This window comes from Tachypleus tridentatus, chromosome 4 (genome assembly GCF_004210375.1).
Source record: "Tachypleus tridentatus isolate NWPU-2018 chromosome 4, ASM421037v1, whole genome shotgun sequence".
Taxonomy (NCBI): domain Eukaryota; kingdom Metazoa; phylum Arthropoda; class Merostomata; order Xiphosura; family Limulidae; genus Tachypleus; species Tachypleus tridentatus.
Window position 1 is genome coordinate 62,968,506 of NC_134828.1, and position 20,622 is coordinate 62,989,127.

The window sequence follows — 20,622 nt, forward strand, 5'->3', positions numbered from 1 at the left end:
CTATAACTGGGCCATTCAAAAGGGTATTGAGAAATCGTGTTTCTTCTACACTCGTTGGATTATTGAAAAACTAAAAGGAGGAACGATGTGCTTTAAACATGACACCTATTATGACGTTACCATTTGTAATGGACACAATATCGCAGAACTATTGTTAAGATACACAGGACTCTGCATGGCTACGTGATTAGGGCACTAGACTCGTAATCAGAGGGTCACGGGTTCGAATTCCTGTCACACCAAATATGTCTGCTCTTTCAGCCACGGGAGCGTGGCAATGTGACGGTCGATCCCACTATTCGTTGATAAAAGAGTAGCCCTAGAATTAGCGGTGGGTGGTGATGACTAGCTCCCTTCTTCCTAGTCTTATACTGCTAAATTAGCGTATAGCCCTCGTGTAGCTTTGCGCGAAATCCAAACCAAACCAAGATACACGGTCGTCAAACAAAGCTTGATTGGCTGAACAACATGGACTATAACTACGTGGTGAGGCTCTATGTTGCAAACGTCTGTGCATCATAGGTGAGTTTTAGCTTATCAAAATATGCTACAAAGAATGTGGTGTCTAAGAATTTGGTTTGTTATATAGAAAAGAGTGTTATATTCAAAACTGTTTACTCGTTCGTAGAATAAAGATTTCTTTAAACTTTATGTTTGAGATATACAAAAGTTGAAGTAACTATTCAATACACGAAGATGACACAATGGCCTCCAGGGGGTAATATAAGAGGCTAAATTTGAATGCCTACTCTCCTATATCACTTTCGCTCTACAATGGATTTTAAAGGTACGTGTAACGTTTGGTGCCAATAAGTTCAACTGTTCACTGGTTTCAAGCAGACACAAATAAAAAAATAATACTTTAGATCAGAGATACCTTTAACACTAATCCATTATCTCTGTATTTATAAAATTTGTGAAAAAGGACATATACATTGTTTGCTTGTTTGGTAATTACGCTGAAATAATTAGGTCTACCATAAACGACAAAACTTTTAATAATTTGTTTTAGTTTTAACCGATTGTGATAGCGCAAGTTATGGTGCTCTGTTCCTAACATTTAGTTCAAAACCTGACTAACAGATGTCACTACATAGACTTCTTTCTGTAATGTTGACGAAAGTTATATTTTGTTGGAAAGGCTTTTCTTATAGCAAAGCCACATCAGGCTATCTGCTGACCCCACCGAGGGAAATCGAACCCCTGAGCTTAGTGTTATAAATCTAAAGGCATACCGCTGTACTAGCGGGGGGCTTGTTGGAAGGAGAAATTAGCTCCCACAACGACACAGAGGTTTGTTTTTTTAAATTTCTCTCAAAGCTACACAAGGGCTATCTGCGCTAGATGTCCCTAATTTAGCAGTGTAAGACTAGAGGGAAGACAGTTGGTCATCACCACCCACCGCCAACTTTTGGGTTAATCTTTTACCGGTGAATAGTGGGATTGACCGTCACATTATAACGCCCACATGACTGGGGGTCGAGCATGTTTGGTGGGACGGGAATTCGAACCCGCAACCCTTGAATTACAAGATGAGCGCCTTAACCACCTAGCCATGTCGGACCCGATAAGAGGTGTGTCTGTCGATCTTACAACCCTAGAAACTGGGCTTCGATACCCGTGGTAGACAGAGCACAGATAGCTCACTCTTCAGTTTTGTACTTCATTCCATCCAAACAAACAAACAGAAAGCAAAGATTAACACAATATAAATTGAAAAGACAAAAACTTTGAGATAACAAAATAAAATAGTTTTGTTTTTTTGCGATAAATAATACATTAATACCATTAATAATAATCAATTTAATTTGAATTACAAAAAAACTGACAAGGGTAAACTTTAACTCAGTTAATTATTGTAAAAGACAAATTCTGTAACACGATTAATGAATATTGAATTCAACCTCAAAATAATCCAGATATAAAATTACAATCAAACCCGAACTTGACCTCATATAAATTATTAAACTGTAAAGAGAATAAGCTTTCACATTCCAAATAGAAATAAAACCTAGCTCCTTGTTGTTACGTGTGGTATATTCGATAATGTTTGGACCAGGCACAACAGTACTTTTACGAATGTCGAATTGTTTGCGCTGACATTGTATAGAGTGCAGTGCTTCTCAACTGGGTAAATGGTTCACCCAGAGGTTAATGATATTGTAATAAGAGTGAATAAGAATGATGGGGTGTATGGTAGGGTCAACGAGTATTATCGGTTATACAATTTCAAGAACAAAAAAAACTCATTAGTTATCATTATTTATTGTGGATGTAGTTTGATAAATACACTCAATTTTTGTTTATTTTATGTTGTATTCACTCCAGTTCTAGTTTGATGTATATTTAAGTCATAATGAAATTCTGCATTTTAATTTAGTAATTTTTTGTCGTTTTTCAAATTGGGGTGAGTGAACTGTTGTGAAAAGGTTATGGGAATAAATATTTCGTCTTCCATTTACCCCTGAAGAAGAAAGGTCCACTATCTGAAAGCGCTCGGGTGATGGGGTTTTTCTTCTTTTTTTTTTTCATTTTGTATCAAGACTCATTGAACCTATGTCTTTTTCTTACATCATGAATATAGAAGTGAATGATACTGGAAAAGGTTGAGAATCATTGGCATAGAGGATAAATATAATACAAGTATTTCATATGATGACGTTAAATGTGTCCTGTTTATTGTGCAACTACGTTCACTGTAGACAGAAAAGTGAATGGCATAAAAAATAATATAAAATGATATATTTTCAAATTGTGTTTTTCAGTTTCACAATTTTTGTGCAAAGCTACACGAAAGATGTACATGGCTGTCTCTAAGTGTGAATTGACAGGCTAGAAAGAAGGCAGCTAGTCAACCTCACCCACCGCCGATGTTTGGTCTACCCGTATCTGTTGGAATAGTGACTAGTCACCGATTTAGTGAACCCTTGACCCCAAAGTACGGAACATCTAGATATATAATAACCACTGTAGGCCATGACTGGCCATATTGAAAGATGTGTGTAATTTCTGGAACAGTTTATTTGTTTCTAGTTATGCACACAGCTACACAATGGGATATTTGTACTTTTCTCACCATGGGTATCAAAGCCTGGTTTTGAAATTGTAAGTCATCAGAGTGTTTGAAACAGAGAATTGTAGCAAGATACTTGAGTTTTAAAAAACATTTCTGAGTAATTTATCAGGAAAGTTTTGAAATTATTTATAAAATTTCTATACTACAAGATGTTTTTGTTTTTGTATGGTGATTGTCTGAAAGTGTATGTTGTTTAGGATGATTGTATTGTGAAAACTTATTTATAGATTTACCAAACTTTCAGTAAAATTGTCACTCGGCAAAATTTCCTTTTGCTGTTAACTTAAACTGTTATTTACGTATACTGAAAACCTATGGTTGTTTCTTGTCAGAATATCCTATATATATATATATAACCTTGTCTATTTCTCCAAAATACCAGAAACTTTAAAACTATCGCACAGCGCGACCTGTTTTTGAGCTGTTCAGATAGTTTGATCTATGTGTCTCTAACTATGCTTGAGTAACTATGCTTTTTTTTTTTACAATCGCCTTCAATATGTACCTCTTAACCGCCTTAACCTCAGTTGTTCAAATGAGACGTGTATCTACGTATTTAGGCTTTAGTGAAAATAGTTTAAAAGAAATATAGATACTTTTTTAATAAATAAATTTTCAATATCAAAAGTCAGGATATTTTTTATTTACCTTATCACATAACACAACTGAATGTGCTAGCAGTTGTTAAATATTTGCCAGTAATAAGATATTATGGAATAATGTAGCTAATTTAACAAACCAATTAATCATATGCCTTAAGATTGTTTTGTATAAACCAAGAAAAACGTTTATTAAACACACTGAAATATAAAATTTGAAATAAAATTATATAAAAAAATACAGTTTCATTACGAAAGAAGGATAAAAGTAATGTATGATTATTAATATTTGTTATGTATGGATAACTTTGTTTTAGTATGACATTTATTATGTAGTCTTCATGAGCAGTTGAATAAATGAGACAGATATCGTGTTTTTCAAATTCAGTCTTTGAAATAGATTAAGGTTTTCTTGAAACCTGTTTAGTTGTGTTATCAAATTCAGTTTAAAGTAAGAATAAAATATCGTGAAATTTAAATCACTTCTTGATTAATGATATAATTTGGATATGCAATTGTTTTCCAGTAATTTCATTGTTTTGATTTAATTGTTTCCCGGTGAGTTAATGCTAAGTTTTCGTTCGGACTTGTAACACTAAAATCCAGGACTCGATTCTTTAAATAGCCAGAGCGCAGATGGTACAATGTATAAATTTGCACTAAACAACAGCTTTTGATTTGGCTTGTTGGTCCTTATGGAAACATATTATGCTCGATAGATTTGTTTGAACTATATAAACTGGCCCTAAATAGCCAGGAGGTTATGCCACTCGATTCGTAACCTGAAGGTCGCGGGTTTGAATCCATGTCACACAAAATATGCTTGCCCTTTCAACCACGCGGGCGTGACAATGTTAGATCGATCCCACTATTCGTTGGTAAAAGAGTAGCCCAAACGTTGGCGGGGGGTGGTGATGAGTAGCTGCCTTCTCCTTAATCTTACATTGCTAACTTAGGAATAGATGGTGCTCATGGAGCTATGCGCGAAATTCGAAGCAAACAAACAACTCTTTAAACCGTTTCTTTATCGTAATTCAATTTTTTTACATGTAAATAATAAACTAATAAATTACAAATTTAGTTTAAGACACCTGCTGACAGATAGTACAGTAAGTCATTAAGCTTTGGAGTTCCTATAGAACAAAAATGTAACTGTTCAGTATCGTAGCCGCTAATCTCGGGAAGGAGGAATATATTTATTTATATGAAGGGGCTATTGCATTACAGGTGGTAGTGAAACTATTAAGAAGGTACAGTGGCCGCTAATTACTATTGTTGTAATTTAGCTAAACAACAAAACAAAAGCATTAATCTTAAAATAATATGTACTAGTAATCTAAATGTATAAAGGTGGAAGGGATTTACGTATTTTACGTAGCAAATATATGATTTTACTTAGTTGTTTTGGTCAGTTTCGTACCTTGAATATTCTAACACCCAAAAATATAGAATTACTCAGTAAGATGTTGATCCCATTGGTCCTGAAGGGTATAAACACAAGTAAATAATTTCAGAGTTAAACTGAGTCTTTCTAACAATTAATTTATTTTGTTTCATTGCTTAAGTGACTTTCATAAGATTCCGTCAACAATTGGTTGAATATATCTTATCCCGTTTCTTTGTGCTGAACTGGGCCCGGCATGGCCGGATGGTTAAGGCATTCGATACGTAATTTGAGGGTCGCGGGTTCAAATCCCCGTAACACCAACCATGCTCGCCCTTTCAGCCGTGCGGGCGTTACAATATGATGGTCAATCCCACTATTCGTTGATAAAAGAGTAGCCGTAGAGTTAGCGGTGAGTGGTGATGACTAGCTGCCTTCACTTTAGTCTTACACTGCTAAATTAGGGATGGCTAGCACAGATGGTCCTCGTGTAGCTTTGCGCGAAATTCAAAACAAACCAACCCTAGTGATCCGGTGTTTGTTTCATGTGTTAGTTAAACAGCAAAACTTTACGTTGGCTTCAAGAAACAGTCTTTATAAGTTATTTAGTGTTGATATAGGAGTTGAGGTTATATCAAAACAATTTTGGAGCTTCATTACACCGTAACAGTCTATGTCACTACGTTAGATCATGCTTTGTGTGATACGTTTGTGCATCTTGACTACAGCGAAAGGCTTCGTCTTAAGGTTGTCATATAAAAATCACGCCATTGTTTCCTGCACGATTTCCATTAGTAATTTAATTACAAGGGCTTCTGTTTCTCAGAGCCCTTATGAACAATTTGAATGCATAGAAATCAAGTGACTTTTTTGGTATGTTTTTGTACAGAATAGCACAAATACCTACTTCATTCTCCAGCTGATTGAAGCATGTGATGGTTGAACGGATAGGTCATGAAAGTGAAAGTAACATGTGTACACCTGAATTGTATCACTTTTTCCATTGGACTTTTTTGTTTCGTTTTATTGTTATTATGTTGCGTACTACTGTTTTGCTTACCACTGTGGGGTACGACTTGTTGCAGTCTCTGCATGGATGGTCTTGGTTTTTCCAAGTAAATTCATATTCCTTTGTTAACTAACACCATCAAGTACAAGGGATATACCATTTTGAAAATTCTAAATCTACGATCTGAACATATTTTTATGATTTAAGTTTATGAATGTTTTGCATCAGAAAAGACTGTTACGTACCATTCCCAAGAGTGATCAACATTCGGTACCTCACAATACCTACGTAAAGGCCAAACAATGTCAAAATTCATTTCTTGTACAAGCCGTTCCACCTCAATTTTATATTGGCTGTGGTTGTCAAAATAATTTTATCATAAAGTACTTAACCTTCTATGGAAGTAATATAAGCATGCATTGTAAAAAACCCATTTAAAAAGCTGTTGTTTTCATTGTCAATAAAATATACTTTTAGCAATATTTAAAAGTTACAGTTACCACTAATAGTGTTTCCAAGCAGATCGGCAATACGTTTATAAACTGATAGTGCTAAATTTTATGGTGGACAGAGCTCAGAGAACCTATCGTGCAACTTTACTCTGAAACAAACGAACAAACTACCAGAATTCTTCCCGACTAGGAGTTAATTTTTCTACTTTTGTGCCGCCATCTATTGAGTAAACGTAGTTACTAACAAAAATCTCACGATTTTTCAGGAAACTGGTATCTCTTCATGCATTAACTCTAACCCTTTATTTAAACTTAATTTTAATGGAATTTAAACATATCTTTTTATATTTTGTCATACATACGCGTGTGTATGGTCACGTGACTCTACCACTAGAGGAAAAGTTACTTCAAGTAAACTATAATGGTAACAGGTAACAACCAAGATAATTAAAGCAAAAATTCCCCGCTATTACAGCGGTATGTCTCCGGATTTACAACCCTAAAATCAGGGTTGGATTCTCCTCGGTGGGCTCAGTAGATAGCCCGATGTGACTTTGCTATAAGAAAACACATACTTAAAGCAACACTTCTTCTCTATAAAATTAAGACGTTTGTTTTTTTATTTTAGAACATCGAGTATTTGGGTGTAATTGGGAAATTTATTTTTTCTTGTGGTTTCCAGAAAAAAACAATTGTTTAAATGAAAAGTAATACAAATACCTTCTCACACAAAACACGTATAATAGTCCTGGGTACGGCCTAGTGGTAGTGCATGATAAGAACAAGAACCAGTCTTTTTATTCTACTAGGAAAAGTCATCCTTTTATATCGCAGCGCAAAATTATGGGTATTTATACTCCTGAACACCAGGGGTCTCTCTCCTGACCATATAGCCAATTATGTGCATAAGGTGACGTTCGAATGAACAGATAAACGGACAAAAATGTTTTGAAAAATACTTGATATGATCGTGTAGATGTCATTCAGCTGATGGTCACTATGATATCATATTTTTTTCCAACTTCTCAAGATATAGAAATACGGATCACGTGGAGGTTTCTTTTTATTGACTCGGGTTTATGCCGGGCCCGGCATGGCCAAGCGTGTTAAGGCGTTCGACTCGTATCCGAGGGTCGCGGGTTCGAATCCCGATCGCACCAAACACGCTTGTTCTTTCAGCCGTGGGGACGTTATAATGTGACGGTCAATCCCACCATTCGTTGGTAAAAGAGTAACCCAAGAGTTGGCGGTGGGTGATGATGACTAACTACCTTCCCTCTAGCCTTACACTGCTAAATTAGGGACGGCTAGCGCAGATAGCCCCCTAGTAGCCTTGCGCGAAATTCAAACAAACAAACAGTTTTATGCTGAGCTTGGAAGAAGTGCATGCCCTCTGTTCAGTGAAGTGTAAATTATTTGTATCCATTTTGAAGTCGTATGCGGTGTAAAAAGATATAATGGTCCTTCGTAAAACGTTTAGATTCACATTAAACCAAGAAAAAATGATAAAATAGTTCTATCTGTATATATGTTATTCAGTACATCTATTTTCAACTGTTTCAAAAACTTTCAGCTTAAAGATTCCTTTATTTCTTTAATACAGACTAGAAGCTAATTGCACATTGCTTATTCAATCAGTAATTAACGTTTCTGTCTGAATTAAAACAACGTGGTGATCATTATTATAAATTACTACACAGACGAACAGTTTTGGTTCACTAACAAACTTCATATTCATCGTTTTTTTTCAAAGAGTTTACGTGCTCAACAGTATTATCTGCATCGATACGTGTAACGAATCACTTACTGCTTGTTTTCTCTAAAATTACGTAACATTCACGTGTCCTTCTCCGATTCCTCGTTACTTTTGTAACATTCGTTTAATCCCAGCTTGAAAGATTTGTCCTCGGTTAACATGACGTCAATATATAGAATTTTAATTAACTTGTAGCGAGTAAAGAGGAAAAAGAGAACAAACAAACTCTACCACGAATAAGACATTCTCAATATCTGATCTTTATCCTTTTGTATTTTCAGATCGAGCTCTGGTTGTCTAAGTAACGATCCAGTATTAAACTTGACATGAATTGCTATTGTCTTACAAATACATGTATTTCTACTAAAATTAATTTTCTAACGAATTTTATTTCTTCGTATATGCTATATAATGTAAACGCATAAATTAACTGCTGTGTCTGAGTCCTTTCTAGATATACTACAACTGATTCAGGTTCGAATAAATGGCTTGCTTAAGTTTAAATAAAATCATAAATTGGTTCCTTTATCCATTTCAGTATTAAAAAAAAAGGCTTACGGTATCAATAACTTTAATCACTTCATTAGGAAAAGGTTAAAAAAGTACAGATAGCAAGACTAAATCTTCAGTTCTACAGCTGAAAAGAAAAGTAAGAAATCTCTTAACCCTTAAACAGCAGCTATCATCAGTTGATGCTGCTACCTACAACATTCCCGCTGTTTAAGGGTTAAAAGGCTTGAGTCATATAAAGTAAGTCCTCTAGGGGCTCAATTGTAAGTCTGAAGGCTTATAACTGCTAAGAATAAAAATCAAATTTCGATACTCGTGGCGGGCCCAGTACAAATAACCCTTTCTGTAGCTTTAAGCTTAAATAACAAGCAAACAAACATAACAAGTAAATTTCAATGAGTGAAAAACGTGTTGTATTGTTTTTTTCTTTGTTGCTAAATGAAATATATATTTCTTGCTCTGATTATTAATACATAACCTGTCCATTGATGAATGATGAGAGGTTAGTTGTACTTTCATGATGTTATTGTTGTTAATAGTGGCTTCTTTCCCTACTTTAGTAATAACAACCATCTTCTAGGCTGCAATTAACTCTTCCCACTGCCAAACATCTTTTTCCCTGCTTCGTTAGAGACAACCAAATTTTAGAGTATATACTGTTAACATTGCGTAGTTATTTTCTTTACTTCATTGTGAACAATTTTCATCCAGGATACAGTTATTTTTTCCAATAATCTAATTTCCCTAGACGATTCAGTAGGGACAACATGCTTTCAAGGGACAGTGTACTGTCCTTATTACGTTCTGTGTATACACTGATACTGTGTTTGATCCGGTTGTTGAAGAAATCACCAAATATTTACATTGCAATGTTGCATTACACATTTTGCTTTTAAACTCTAAATTTAGTACAAATGTATTGCTTTAAAACGTATGTATGAGTGAATGGTAAGCAATAACTTTCAAGGATAAGATACACATGAAAATAAGTAAACAAGTTTTTAATTTGATTTCGTTGAACAAATTTTGAAGAACCGAATAACTGTCTTAGAGAAAGGAATATCTGAAACAACAAGTTATAAACCAATTAATTCGTGTTCAAATGTAAACGTTTGTAAAATAATTTGAAGTTTTACAAATATACAAAATTCATTAAAGTATTAGTAATAACTTACATAATTAAGTAGAATAAGTTGAAAATAAATTAACTCTTAAAATGAAAATAAAATCTATACTCTTTTTGAACTTACAATATCATCCAATAATAGTTTATAAACTGTGTAAGTGTGCAGATTTATGTTATTAGTCAGATAATATATAAAAATATCGATAAAACTTAAATGTTTAAGAACTGTTGAAACGAGTATTAATAGAATATTTTATATCACAACTGTCAACTTCAAATTTTACTTTTGTAGAGAATAAATGTCAAAATAGAATATTTGTAAGTAATGAAACAGAAAATGTACTGTAATTAAATTTGTTACAACCAGGAAAATACCAGCACTTCTAACATGTAAGTTAATATATAAACTTGCATACAATAATAATTCATTTTCACAAACCTTTTCGTGCATATAACATTTGGACAAATCTTTAATAAAAATGCAATTTTAAGATGGATTTATACTGTTTCAAAATACTTCTTTGTTAGACCATTCCATGCATGTGTTTTACCGGAGGTAACTATTACATTTCCATATTTCTTAATTAATTAATTAAAAATCTCTCTTCTCCCTTTCGACAGGTTTTAAGCCAGTAATCTATAAAAGGTTTTAAGATGTTTTTCATGTAAATTGAATTACAGTGTGAAAAACTTCTTTAACTTGTTTTTTAAATATTTCAATACTAATCTCATTACAATGAGTTATAATATAATGAAAGTTTTTTTTCAGTTTCCGAGGTCGTTTTTTAACCAACTTAAAACGCATCAAGGTGTCTTAAAAACAGACATTGTTTAATTAAGCCGGCATTACTGTCATAAAGACTAAAACAAGAAAAAATAAATACTTTAACTAAACAAACATAGACGTTAGATTTAACGATTATGAAATGCATACTGAAGGCTTGACCTAGCGGTCAGATTTGAAAGAATCATGAATTGGCAGAGTGCTTCTGTTCCCACTTTGCTATTTGTTTATTTTATATAAAACTTTAAAATGGTTAGTATTTAATGTCGAAATTAAAATTATATATTTTTTATAATGGGCTAGGAGTGGCTTACGATTGGCATTCGTCTGCCGTTACCACAAAATTGTGCTCCGCACTTTGAGTCCATAGTTGCACTATAATAATAACGCTAAAATCGTACTATTTGATCAAACAATAGTAACTTCAGAGTTGATGGTGAGTACAACTGACAAAGTGCCTTTCCTTTAGTTTATCAGTTCATAATTACAGGGCTTGGCAACGCATGGTTGTTAGGGCACTTGACTCGCAATCTTGGGGTCGCGAGCTCGAATTCCTTTACTGCACATGCTCGCCCTTTCAGCATTGAGCGTTCTATAACTAGACGGTCAAACAAATTCTCCGTTGGTAAAGAGCAGTCTAAGAGTTAGCGGTAGATGATGTTCACTATTTGCTTTTTTTCTGGTCTATCACTTCTCCACTAAAAACGACTAGCCATCAAGGAAGTTTGCACAATATTCAAAAACAAATAAAACACAAGAATCAAAATTACAGACATATTTGCGAGGATAGTCTTTTTGCAGCTTTGTGCGAAAATTATAAATATAAAGTTCCTTCTTCTGATCGAACTCCTAAGACAATAGATAACAAATCACATCACAATAAAAATGATAATAATATCCAACAAATATTTCTTGACTAGTCCTATACGAGTTTCCAGTAAAAAAGACACACAAAGTGTGTCATAAACCGCTACCAACTATGCCTTACGTTCAATACCAGAGCTTATATCTGGCCTGTAAATCCGTATAGTACCAGTAGGGAAATTTTGTTTAAAAAGTATCATCAATGATACTGAAATGATGTGACGCAGAAACAATCAATCTGCAATCATACTTCATTACTTTAGGCCTTTGTATCCTATAGACTACCTCTAAAATATATATATACAATAATTTTCTATAATTATTGTACAATACCTTATTAGCGTTAACTTTATTTTTAACCTCAAAACAACATTTTTTGATATATATGTTTAGTAAGATACTAAATTTATTGATAATTTTACAACATAACGTCCAAGAATGTTTTGTGGTTCTTTCAACAATAAATATCCATTAATTTCTGTCCTTAAGTGCCTTAGTGGTAAGTCTTCAGTCTTGCAATACTCAAAGTCTTGTTTTGATATTTGCGGTGGGCACATCCTAGATGGCCTATTGTGTTGTTTTGGGCTTAACAACAAACAAATTATCTCCTTTCTTTTCGCATAAAGCCTTGAAGGCTAGAGAAATGTGACTGAAATAAATAAAAAAGAGAAAATAAAACAAATGAAAAACGATTAAATAAGCTAAAACTGTAAGTCTTACACTGAAATCAGTTTTTAATGTTTATATCAAGTGATTATATAGTTATGTTTTACTGTTGAATTTCGTACAATGCCAGTCACAAGCTAATTGCGTTAGTCGGCCCTAATTTAAAAGTGATGGACTGGGGAAAACGCAACTAGTCAACAACAACCATATCCAGTTCTTGGGCTAATATTTACCAGCGAGTATATGTGGAGACAGGATTAAAATTCGCAAACTGAAAATTACGAATCGATTTCCCTAACCACTTGTAATTGGGTATTTATGATCAAAATTGCGTATCATTCTTTAAAATGTTGAACTCGTGTTGCTTTGATAAGTAAAGTAAATAATATAACTTTTGAAAATACATGTAAAGTATAATCTACCATTTGATGTATCGTATCACTGGTAGATAAATAACGTTGTGCCAATGACTTTATTTAAAAAAGTTTTTGTTTTGAATTTCGTGCAAAGTCAGAAGATGACTATCTGCGCTAGATGAATTTAATTTAACAGTGTAAAACTAGAAGGAAGGCAGCTAGTCACGGCCACCCACCACCAACTCTTGGGCTACTTTTTAACCAACAACTAGTGGAATTGACCGTCACGAGTATAACGCTCCAACGGCTAAAAGGGCGAGAATGTTTTGGTGGATGGAAATTCGGACCCACGACCCCCAAATTGCAAGTCAAGCACCCTAACTATCTGGCCATGCCTGCTTAAGAAAAATTGAAACAGAGATAGTATAATAATAATAAAACTATTTGGAGAATCGGAACCTAATTTTATCATTTAAACCCATAAACGTGCTATTTTTTATTATCTTTATATTGCCCAAAGTCCTTCGTTGGATCAGCGATATGTTTATGGATTGCAACGATAAAATCCGGGTTCGATTCTTCGCAGTAGATAGATAATAAATAGTCCATAGGATTGCTTTGTGCTAAAAACAAACAGGCAATATTTTTTTAAAAATGGGAAACAAAAGAAATTATTGTTCTTTTAGATAATCTTGTCTTATATACATTGTTACAAAACGTTTAAAACACTCAATAGAATTTTATATTATTTTCTCATTAAAGGTAAAAAAATTTACAAATTTGTAATCTATGATGCAGAAGTTTAATTAATTCACTGGTCAGCTGTGCTTTCTGCTGTTTATTGCATTTTAGCCTGTTTAAGGCTTATCAGCATATCTTGGGTTGGCAAACCAAAGAAGTGCAGTTACATAACTTACAATAGTGATGTGTATCTTCTAATGTTGGGTTTTTTAGTTCTTTTTATTTTATTAGAGGGAGCTGCGAATGAAGGAATGAATTAGATTCTTACGTCAAAGACATTTTTTTTTTTATTTTACCGGGCCCGACATGGCCAGGTGTATAAAGGCGTTAGACTCGTACTTTTGAGGGTCACGGGTTCGAATTCCCGTCGCACCAAACATGCTCGCCCTTTCAGCCGTGGAGGTATTATAATGTGACGGTCAATCCCACTATTCGTTGGTAAAAGAGTAGCCTAAGAGTCTTACACTGCTAAATTAGGGACGGCTAGAACAGATAGCTTTGCGCGAAATTCAAAAAACAAATAATTTATTTGATGTTTCATAAAAAGTTAATAAAACTATAATATATATATATAATTACTAAACAGTTGGTCCGTTGTATAATACACAATAATAAATTAGGCATAATACCGTAATAGTATACACATACCTAAATCGAGTTACTATATAGTGAGTTAAAATGTTATTGCGTTTTCAAATATTTCTGTTACTGTTTGTTTTTCGCTGTAAAACAACAGAGTAGTTCATTTTTTATTAGTTTTGGAAGTCATATTCCACGGATATATTTGGTGTATGATTGGTAAATATTTTACGTTGAAAGCACTTTTATGTATACGCATACATATCTATTATCTGTCTATAAATGCATAGATATATGTCGATAAATTTACGATTTCTTGTAGTTGGATTTAGTTAATAGTTGAAAATAACGACTCGCTATGAAGAGTTAAATATTCTAAAATGAATTTAGTAGTTAGAGATAAAAGAATCGAAAAGATGAAATGAAGGTAATAACCAGAAGATAATGTAAGTTGTTCAGTGTACTGTCTATTCTGACCTATGTTCTGTTTGTGTATATTATTTCCCTTTATTTTCATTACAAGTTGGACTTCAAAATAGGCCAAAACTTTCTTTTTAATTATATTTTTTCCCCGAGGAGCATATTTTCAGCACCCTAGTTTCTATTTTCCTTCGAGTGGCACTGCTTTGATCAGTTTGATTCACTTCTAACTTTGTCCCTATTCTTTACACCCTTTTACTTCCGTTACCTGCGAAATATATGTGTGTTTTTTTTTGTAACTTACTAAGCCATATGCGTTGTTTTATATAACGTTTTACTGGCAATCCTGAATCGCCTTGAAACATAGATTTTTTGTGAGGGAGCTGTTGGGAATTGCTTTTGTTTCGTTATCTTCATCTCTTCAGGAGCCTTTATTTGGTTATGTATTTTCTTCGCAACACCTGCAAAATTTTCCCGACACTGCTCTTTATCCTGGTAATTTCGTATCGATTGCACATTTCTAGGGGTTAGGTATGGCCCGACACTAAACCTCTATTGATCCGCAACGGATCCGCTTATAACCGGTTTCTGTTTTGTTTACTATCGTAAGATAAGTTTCAGGTGCTACTTAACATCCACCATCTGTGTTACCAACAGACACAGAAAAACACGACCAGGAAAGTGTGAGATTCTGTAGTGCCTTTGCTAGTAAGGATTATGTTAGATAAGACAAAGTGGAACGGAAGAAAATGGGAATCTTCGAAAATAAATACACATACTAATTATTAATTTTTTGACGGAAAAGACAATTATGCAAAAAACAAATCACACTTCTTATTTCACCCGAGGACAAAAATTTTTTAATTGCGATCGACCAATGGCTTTTAGGCACACTTATGCCTTCAAGATTTTCTTTCATTGTTACGTAATATATTTTATTTGCGATTTTTTCTTTGAATAAATTATAGAGGGCTCAAAATTACTAGAAAACTATAACAGTAAGCGCTTAGGGATGTCGAGAAACTCACTTGATAACCTGAAGATGACCTAAGAAGGTCGAAACGTTGTTCTCTACTTTATCAGCAAAAGTGTTAATACCCATACCAGCCGTCCTGAGATACATTTTTATAACAGTAAGCGCTTGTTCACCGCTGAATTTTTATGCGTAGAATCGTTGGCTGTTATTATTGTGAAAGCTTCAATGATTAATGTTTTCAAACTCATTACTTTAGCTTACATGTTTAATGCAAGATCTGAATCGAATTCTGTAGATTTATTTAGAGTGAAACTATCTAACATAAAAACGTCGTCGTTGTTGCTACAAGAAATGCAAGTACTTTAGCAAGAGTTTTGACCAGAATTATATACCCAGTTTCTAGTTCCATTATTTATATGACATGAAAAGCTATTTACGTTCTTAAGCCTTTTTTCAGTTTTTGGTTGCAACGAAAATAACATAATTTATTGCGAAGAGTTATTTCTTAGTACTGGTAATTAGGCGTAGGAGGAACTACTTTTCTAGTTCTTATTCTTGTTGCTCGTGAATTACGATGTGCATTAACACATAAAGCTGTCCAAGAACAGGGTTGCATTAATACCAAATGCGTTTTTTGATAGGAAAAGTGGAAGTAAGTGTCACTTTGCATCTACAATGTCTTCCCTAAAAGCACCTTATCTTGACCTTTCTAGCAGTGCTGAAAGAAGAAAAGTGATGCTTGCCGTTTTTTTGTGAGATATATTCCCAAAACAATGTACATTTCAACCATTACTACGAATGAACACAATTTAAAGAAAGATCAAATGTGTGGAAAATTTTACAACCCAATGATGTGCGCATTATTAAATCAATAGTTATCATAGCTTTTTTTAAATGTCGGTCTCATTAACGATTGTCATCGTTGCTATGGAAACAAAGCAAACATAAACGGTTTACTCCGTGATGACGAGAAAACCCACTTGTAGAGAAAATTATATATTTAAAAACATCTGGTATGGGCAGAGAAAGCACTATGTAGAGGAGCGAACAATGTTTCAACCTTCTTCGGTCATCGTCAGGTTTATAAACGGTTTACTATAGAAACGAAAAGAGAAATATATGCTGCTCCAAGTATCAACAAGATATTGTAAATATTCTAGAAGCATCTTACCAACCACTTCATATCTAATATTTAAAATGAGATTTTGTGAATGAACACGACGTTTTCAACATAATGAAATAATGAAGCTTCAATATGGGTCTATGATATATTTTGATTGCATTTGAGTCAAAGATCAAAGTGTATTTAGTTGTTATTACCGTTTTTGTATTTTTTTCAATGCGAACCTTCACAATGCTCATCCTGGAGAGTCGAACTTCGGATATAAGTCTATAAACTTAAATTACCGGGGTACCTGAGACGTTGAAAATCGCTCGGTGCTCAATATTTATGTTTTCATTCTTTGATTCAGTTATTGTGTCGAGATGCATTAAAACACATTATGACCCCGAAGAATGTTTGAACGTTAAAAAAGTAATGTATATTTAGCTCTATAAAATCTTAAACGTAATGTTGACAAACAGTTGAAACTACATCTCTTCGTTAGAAAACAAACAAACACCAATGAATATGAAATAACAAAAGGCTCTTAGTTAATGGGCATTTTGTGCCTTTTACAGCAGCAAATTACACTATGTAACAAAATTTGTACATTTTCTTGTTCCTGGGCAGAAAGTGTTATTTCCCAATTGCTTATGCCTGAAGTAAGTGGAAAATATATATTTTTCTCTTCAAACTTTGCTTTTGTAACCTGGGTAATGAAATTTTCAAATTTGCCCATTTTACAGAACATTCCAGGTAGATTCAATGCCGAGTAGATAACAGATAATTTTCTCGAACTTACAAGAATTTTCAAGAACTTTCTAGAATGTTGTAGAACTTATAAACATTTTCTAGAATAAGTACCCTTCTCTTCCCCTGGCTCATTCGGCGCATCTCAAAGAGGAATACAACAGCGTCAAGACCTTGCTAGAAGCCTTGAAGTATGATAAGTATGGTTGGGAGGTTATCAGAGACTTCAAAATGGTGACATTTCTGATGGGTCTCTGAGGAGGCTTTACCAAGTGTCCCTGTTATCTTTGCCTTTGGAGCAGCAGGGACACCGCAGCGCACTACAACAGGAAGCACTGGCCACAACGGATGGAGTTCTCTGTGGGGAGGCAAAATATCAAGTGTGAGCCACTAGTGGACCTCCAGAAGGTGTTGTTCCCACCACTGCACATAAAACTGGGTCTTAGGAAACAATTTGTTACAGCTCTTGATAAGGAGTCTGCATCCTTCAAGTACCTACCTTCGAGTCTACTTCCCTAAGCTGTCTGAAGCAAAGGTTAAAGCTAGTGTCTTCGTTGGACCACAAATAAAGAAGAATGCGCAGAATTCCCCAAGAAGCTCAGTAGGGAGGGAAAAAAGCTTGGGGCAGCTTTGTCGCAGTGGTTCGAGGCTTCTTGGACAATTACAAGGCCGAAAATTAAGTGGAACTGATTGAGGCTCTGGTGAAGAACTACGGCAAAATGGGCTGCAGGATGTCCCTGAAAGTCCATATTCTTGACGCTCATGTTGATAAATTGAAGAAGAACATGGGAGTATACTCAGAGGAGCAAGGCGAGCGCTTCCACCAAGATATACTGGACTTTGAACGCCGCTACCAAGGAACGTATAACGAAAACATGATGGGAGACTATATTTAGGAGCTGATACGTGAAAGTGATTTACATTACAGTCGCAAATCTCGAAAAACTACTCACTTCTAAATATTTTTGTTCATTTTCGCACACCTTTAGTATAAATACACGTAAATCTTGGTTCATATGTTGTTTTATTCAGACCTTATGTGAATGAAAATGTGCAAATTTGCCCGTTTTTACACAGAAAATAGGTTAGCTTCTCAATTCCATTATCCAGGTCAGAAAAGCAAAGTATGAAGGGAATAATGGCCATTTTCTGTACTTTTACAATAAAAGCAATTAAGAAATAACAGATACTATCCAGGAACACAATTTGTGTTACATAGTGTTATTTGTTCGCTTATTTGAGAAAGTTCGTAAAAACTAACAAAATATTTCATATAAAGGAAAGAAAATTTAAGGAAAAGGTGGCGCTACAGTAATGCCAAAGGAAATCTATCAAAGAAGTTTAGCCGTTGGGTACTTATTACTTTTGAAGAAAGAAATATTACCGAAAAAGAAGAATTTAAGGCTTTTGTTATTAAGTGTTTATCGAATTGTTTTCATTTTCTGATTTAACTAATTTTTTTCATTTTTTGTTTTTGTATTTAAAATAAATTGAAAGTTTAAGATCAAAACTGAACTTACAGAAATCATAATGGCAAGTGAGAAACAAAATTATTTCCAGTGGTCTCTATAGTCCTATTATCATTCATTTTAAAGGCTTTTTTTATATTTTATATATATCTAAATACGTTAGTATTCTGTAGATTTGTTGGCGCCACTAATATTGTGAATAACACAATATTATTTTTTCAGTTTTTAAATGTAATTTCAAGCATTCAGATGCCATACAGAGGAATATGCTCAGAACTTGCATTTGCAGAGGAAAATTTATCAGTTGGACTGTGTTCATATACCAGAAATCTGACCTTAAAGCCAAGCAATGTATTGGTAAGTCCTAATCTCTTTGTTTTTGAAACGAAAATTCTATATTGTTTCATATTGTGTGTTTGTTAATTTGTTTTTATGCGAAGTTCTGCCACAGTTTTGGCGTTAGTAGGTGGAATCAGGGCGGGTGGGAAGTAGTCGTGGCCATATCTAAAATGCCCGCGTAAGTTCACCTAGAAGTGATGAAGATCTTGGTGGAAGTTTACCTCAATTTGACATCTGATTTATGTTCCTGCTCCTTTATCAGGGAGCTTGGAGCGTGATATTTAAAACTGTTTTTGTTTTCAAGCTATCTATATGGAAAAGCTCAAAGATTCTGACCACAGTTGCAACTAGCATACAACCACGATTAAACAAAATATGGAAATTCTGTAATAAATAAAGAATAAATAATAAATAAAAAATCAAAATAAAAGCTTTCAAAACACACGTGAACCCATTCTTCTCCAATTTATATCTAGATGGAACCCTTTTTCAAGTAGCTACTTCATCTAAATTTCTGGGCTTAACTTACGATTCTCAACTTAATTGAACAGAACATTTAAATATTGCTAGAATAAAAGTATGGCAAAGAGCTAACTATATACGGCGTCTGACTGCAAAAATAAAGACGTAACAACTGAAAATATTCTCAAAATTGATAAAACAAACCTACGTCTAATGGTAAAGTATACCTTCCCTGTATGGTTAAATATCGCATACAAAAATTACAGACATTTCAATATACATATCACATACTAAAATTACAGACATTTTAACATACAATAATCACTAAAAACTACCAATTCGACATTTTCACATAACTACCTAGACATCTTTATACTATTAGACAGACTATCACATAGAACAGTAGATTATTTTAAGAAAATTTTAAACAAAATTGAATTTCTAAATATGCTTGAAAACTACAATACACAATGGACATACAATTAAGTGCCTCTGACTATTAAATGCTCAAAGTTCCTTACATCTTAGGCCACTTAATAGTAGGCAGACCAGCAGTTAGATGTACAGTTAACTTAATTTTAAATTATCTTTTTATGTAAAAAATATCAAGAATGATATTTTGCGTTCGAAGGGAGGTGATACAGTTGATCACAAAACAGGAAAAAAATTCTGTTTCTCATTAATAGGCATGGCTGCGTGTTTAGGAATTGAGTTTTTGTAGCTACTGATAACATCGACTATGGAATACGGAAGAAGTTTCTGTTTTTATTACACAAGCCACAAGTATTGATATTCCACTCCATGGATGAAGGACTCATCTGGTGTGTATTTGACCCTTCAAGGTCTCATGGCCGAAATCACAACCATACAACGAAAATTTTCGTACTTGCGAAACAAAACTTTGTACACATTCTCAGGTACAACGGCCGATTGTCTAACGGAATAATTTGTCAGGAATGTATCATTCTCTGTGTAGATTCTGATTTAATTAAGGATTATAGAGAAGACTGACCAGTACACTGGTACCTCTGTTATCGCGAGAGGACCTTGGATATTTTATGAAATGTTAATAGTCCAGATTAAAACTAGTTCAAAAACTGAGGACCTTTCGTCTTTCACTTTAGGTTTTGTGAGTGAAATACTAGAATGTCGTTGCTAATCCTATGCTGTAGCGCCTCGAAAACTAGAGTAGCACAGAGAAA

The 20,622-nt window shown here is 34.0% G+C and overlaps 1 protein-coding gene across 4 annotated transcripts in view; it reads left to right on the forward strand.

Moving 5' to 3' along the window:
- Positions 1–20,622, forward strand: part of LOC143249274 (uncharacterized) — a 78,144-nt gene that overhangs the window by 42,105 nt on the left and 15,417 nt on the right. For 3 of the 4 annotated variants that reach the window (XM_076498832.1, XM_076498830.1, XM_076498829.1), the window contains exon 3: positions 18,842–18,976. In XM_076498832.1, the coding sequence (XP_076354947.1) occupies positions 18,842–18,976 (135 nt within the window). The remainder of the gene's footprint in view (positions 1–18,841; positions 18,977–20,622) is intronic. The other variant, XM_076498828.1, reaches the window with a different exon arrangement.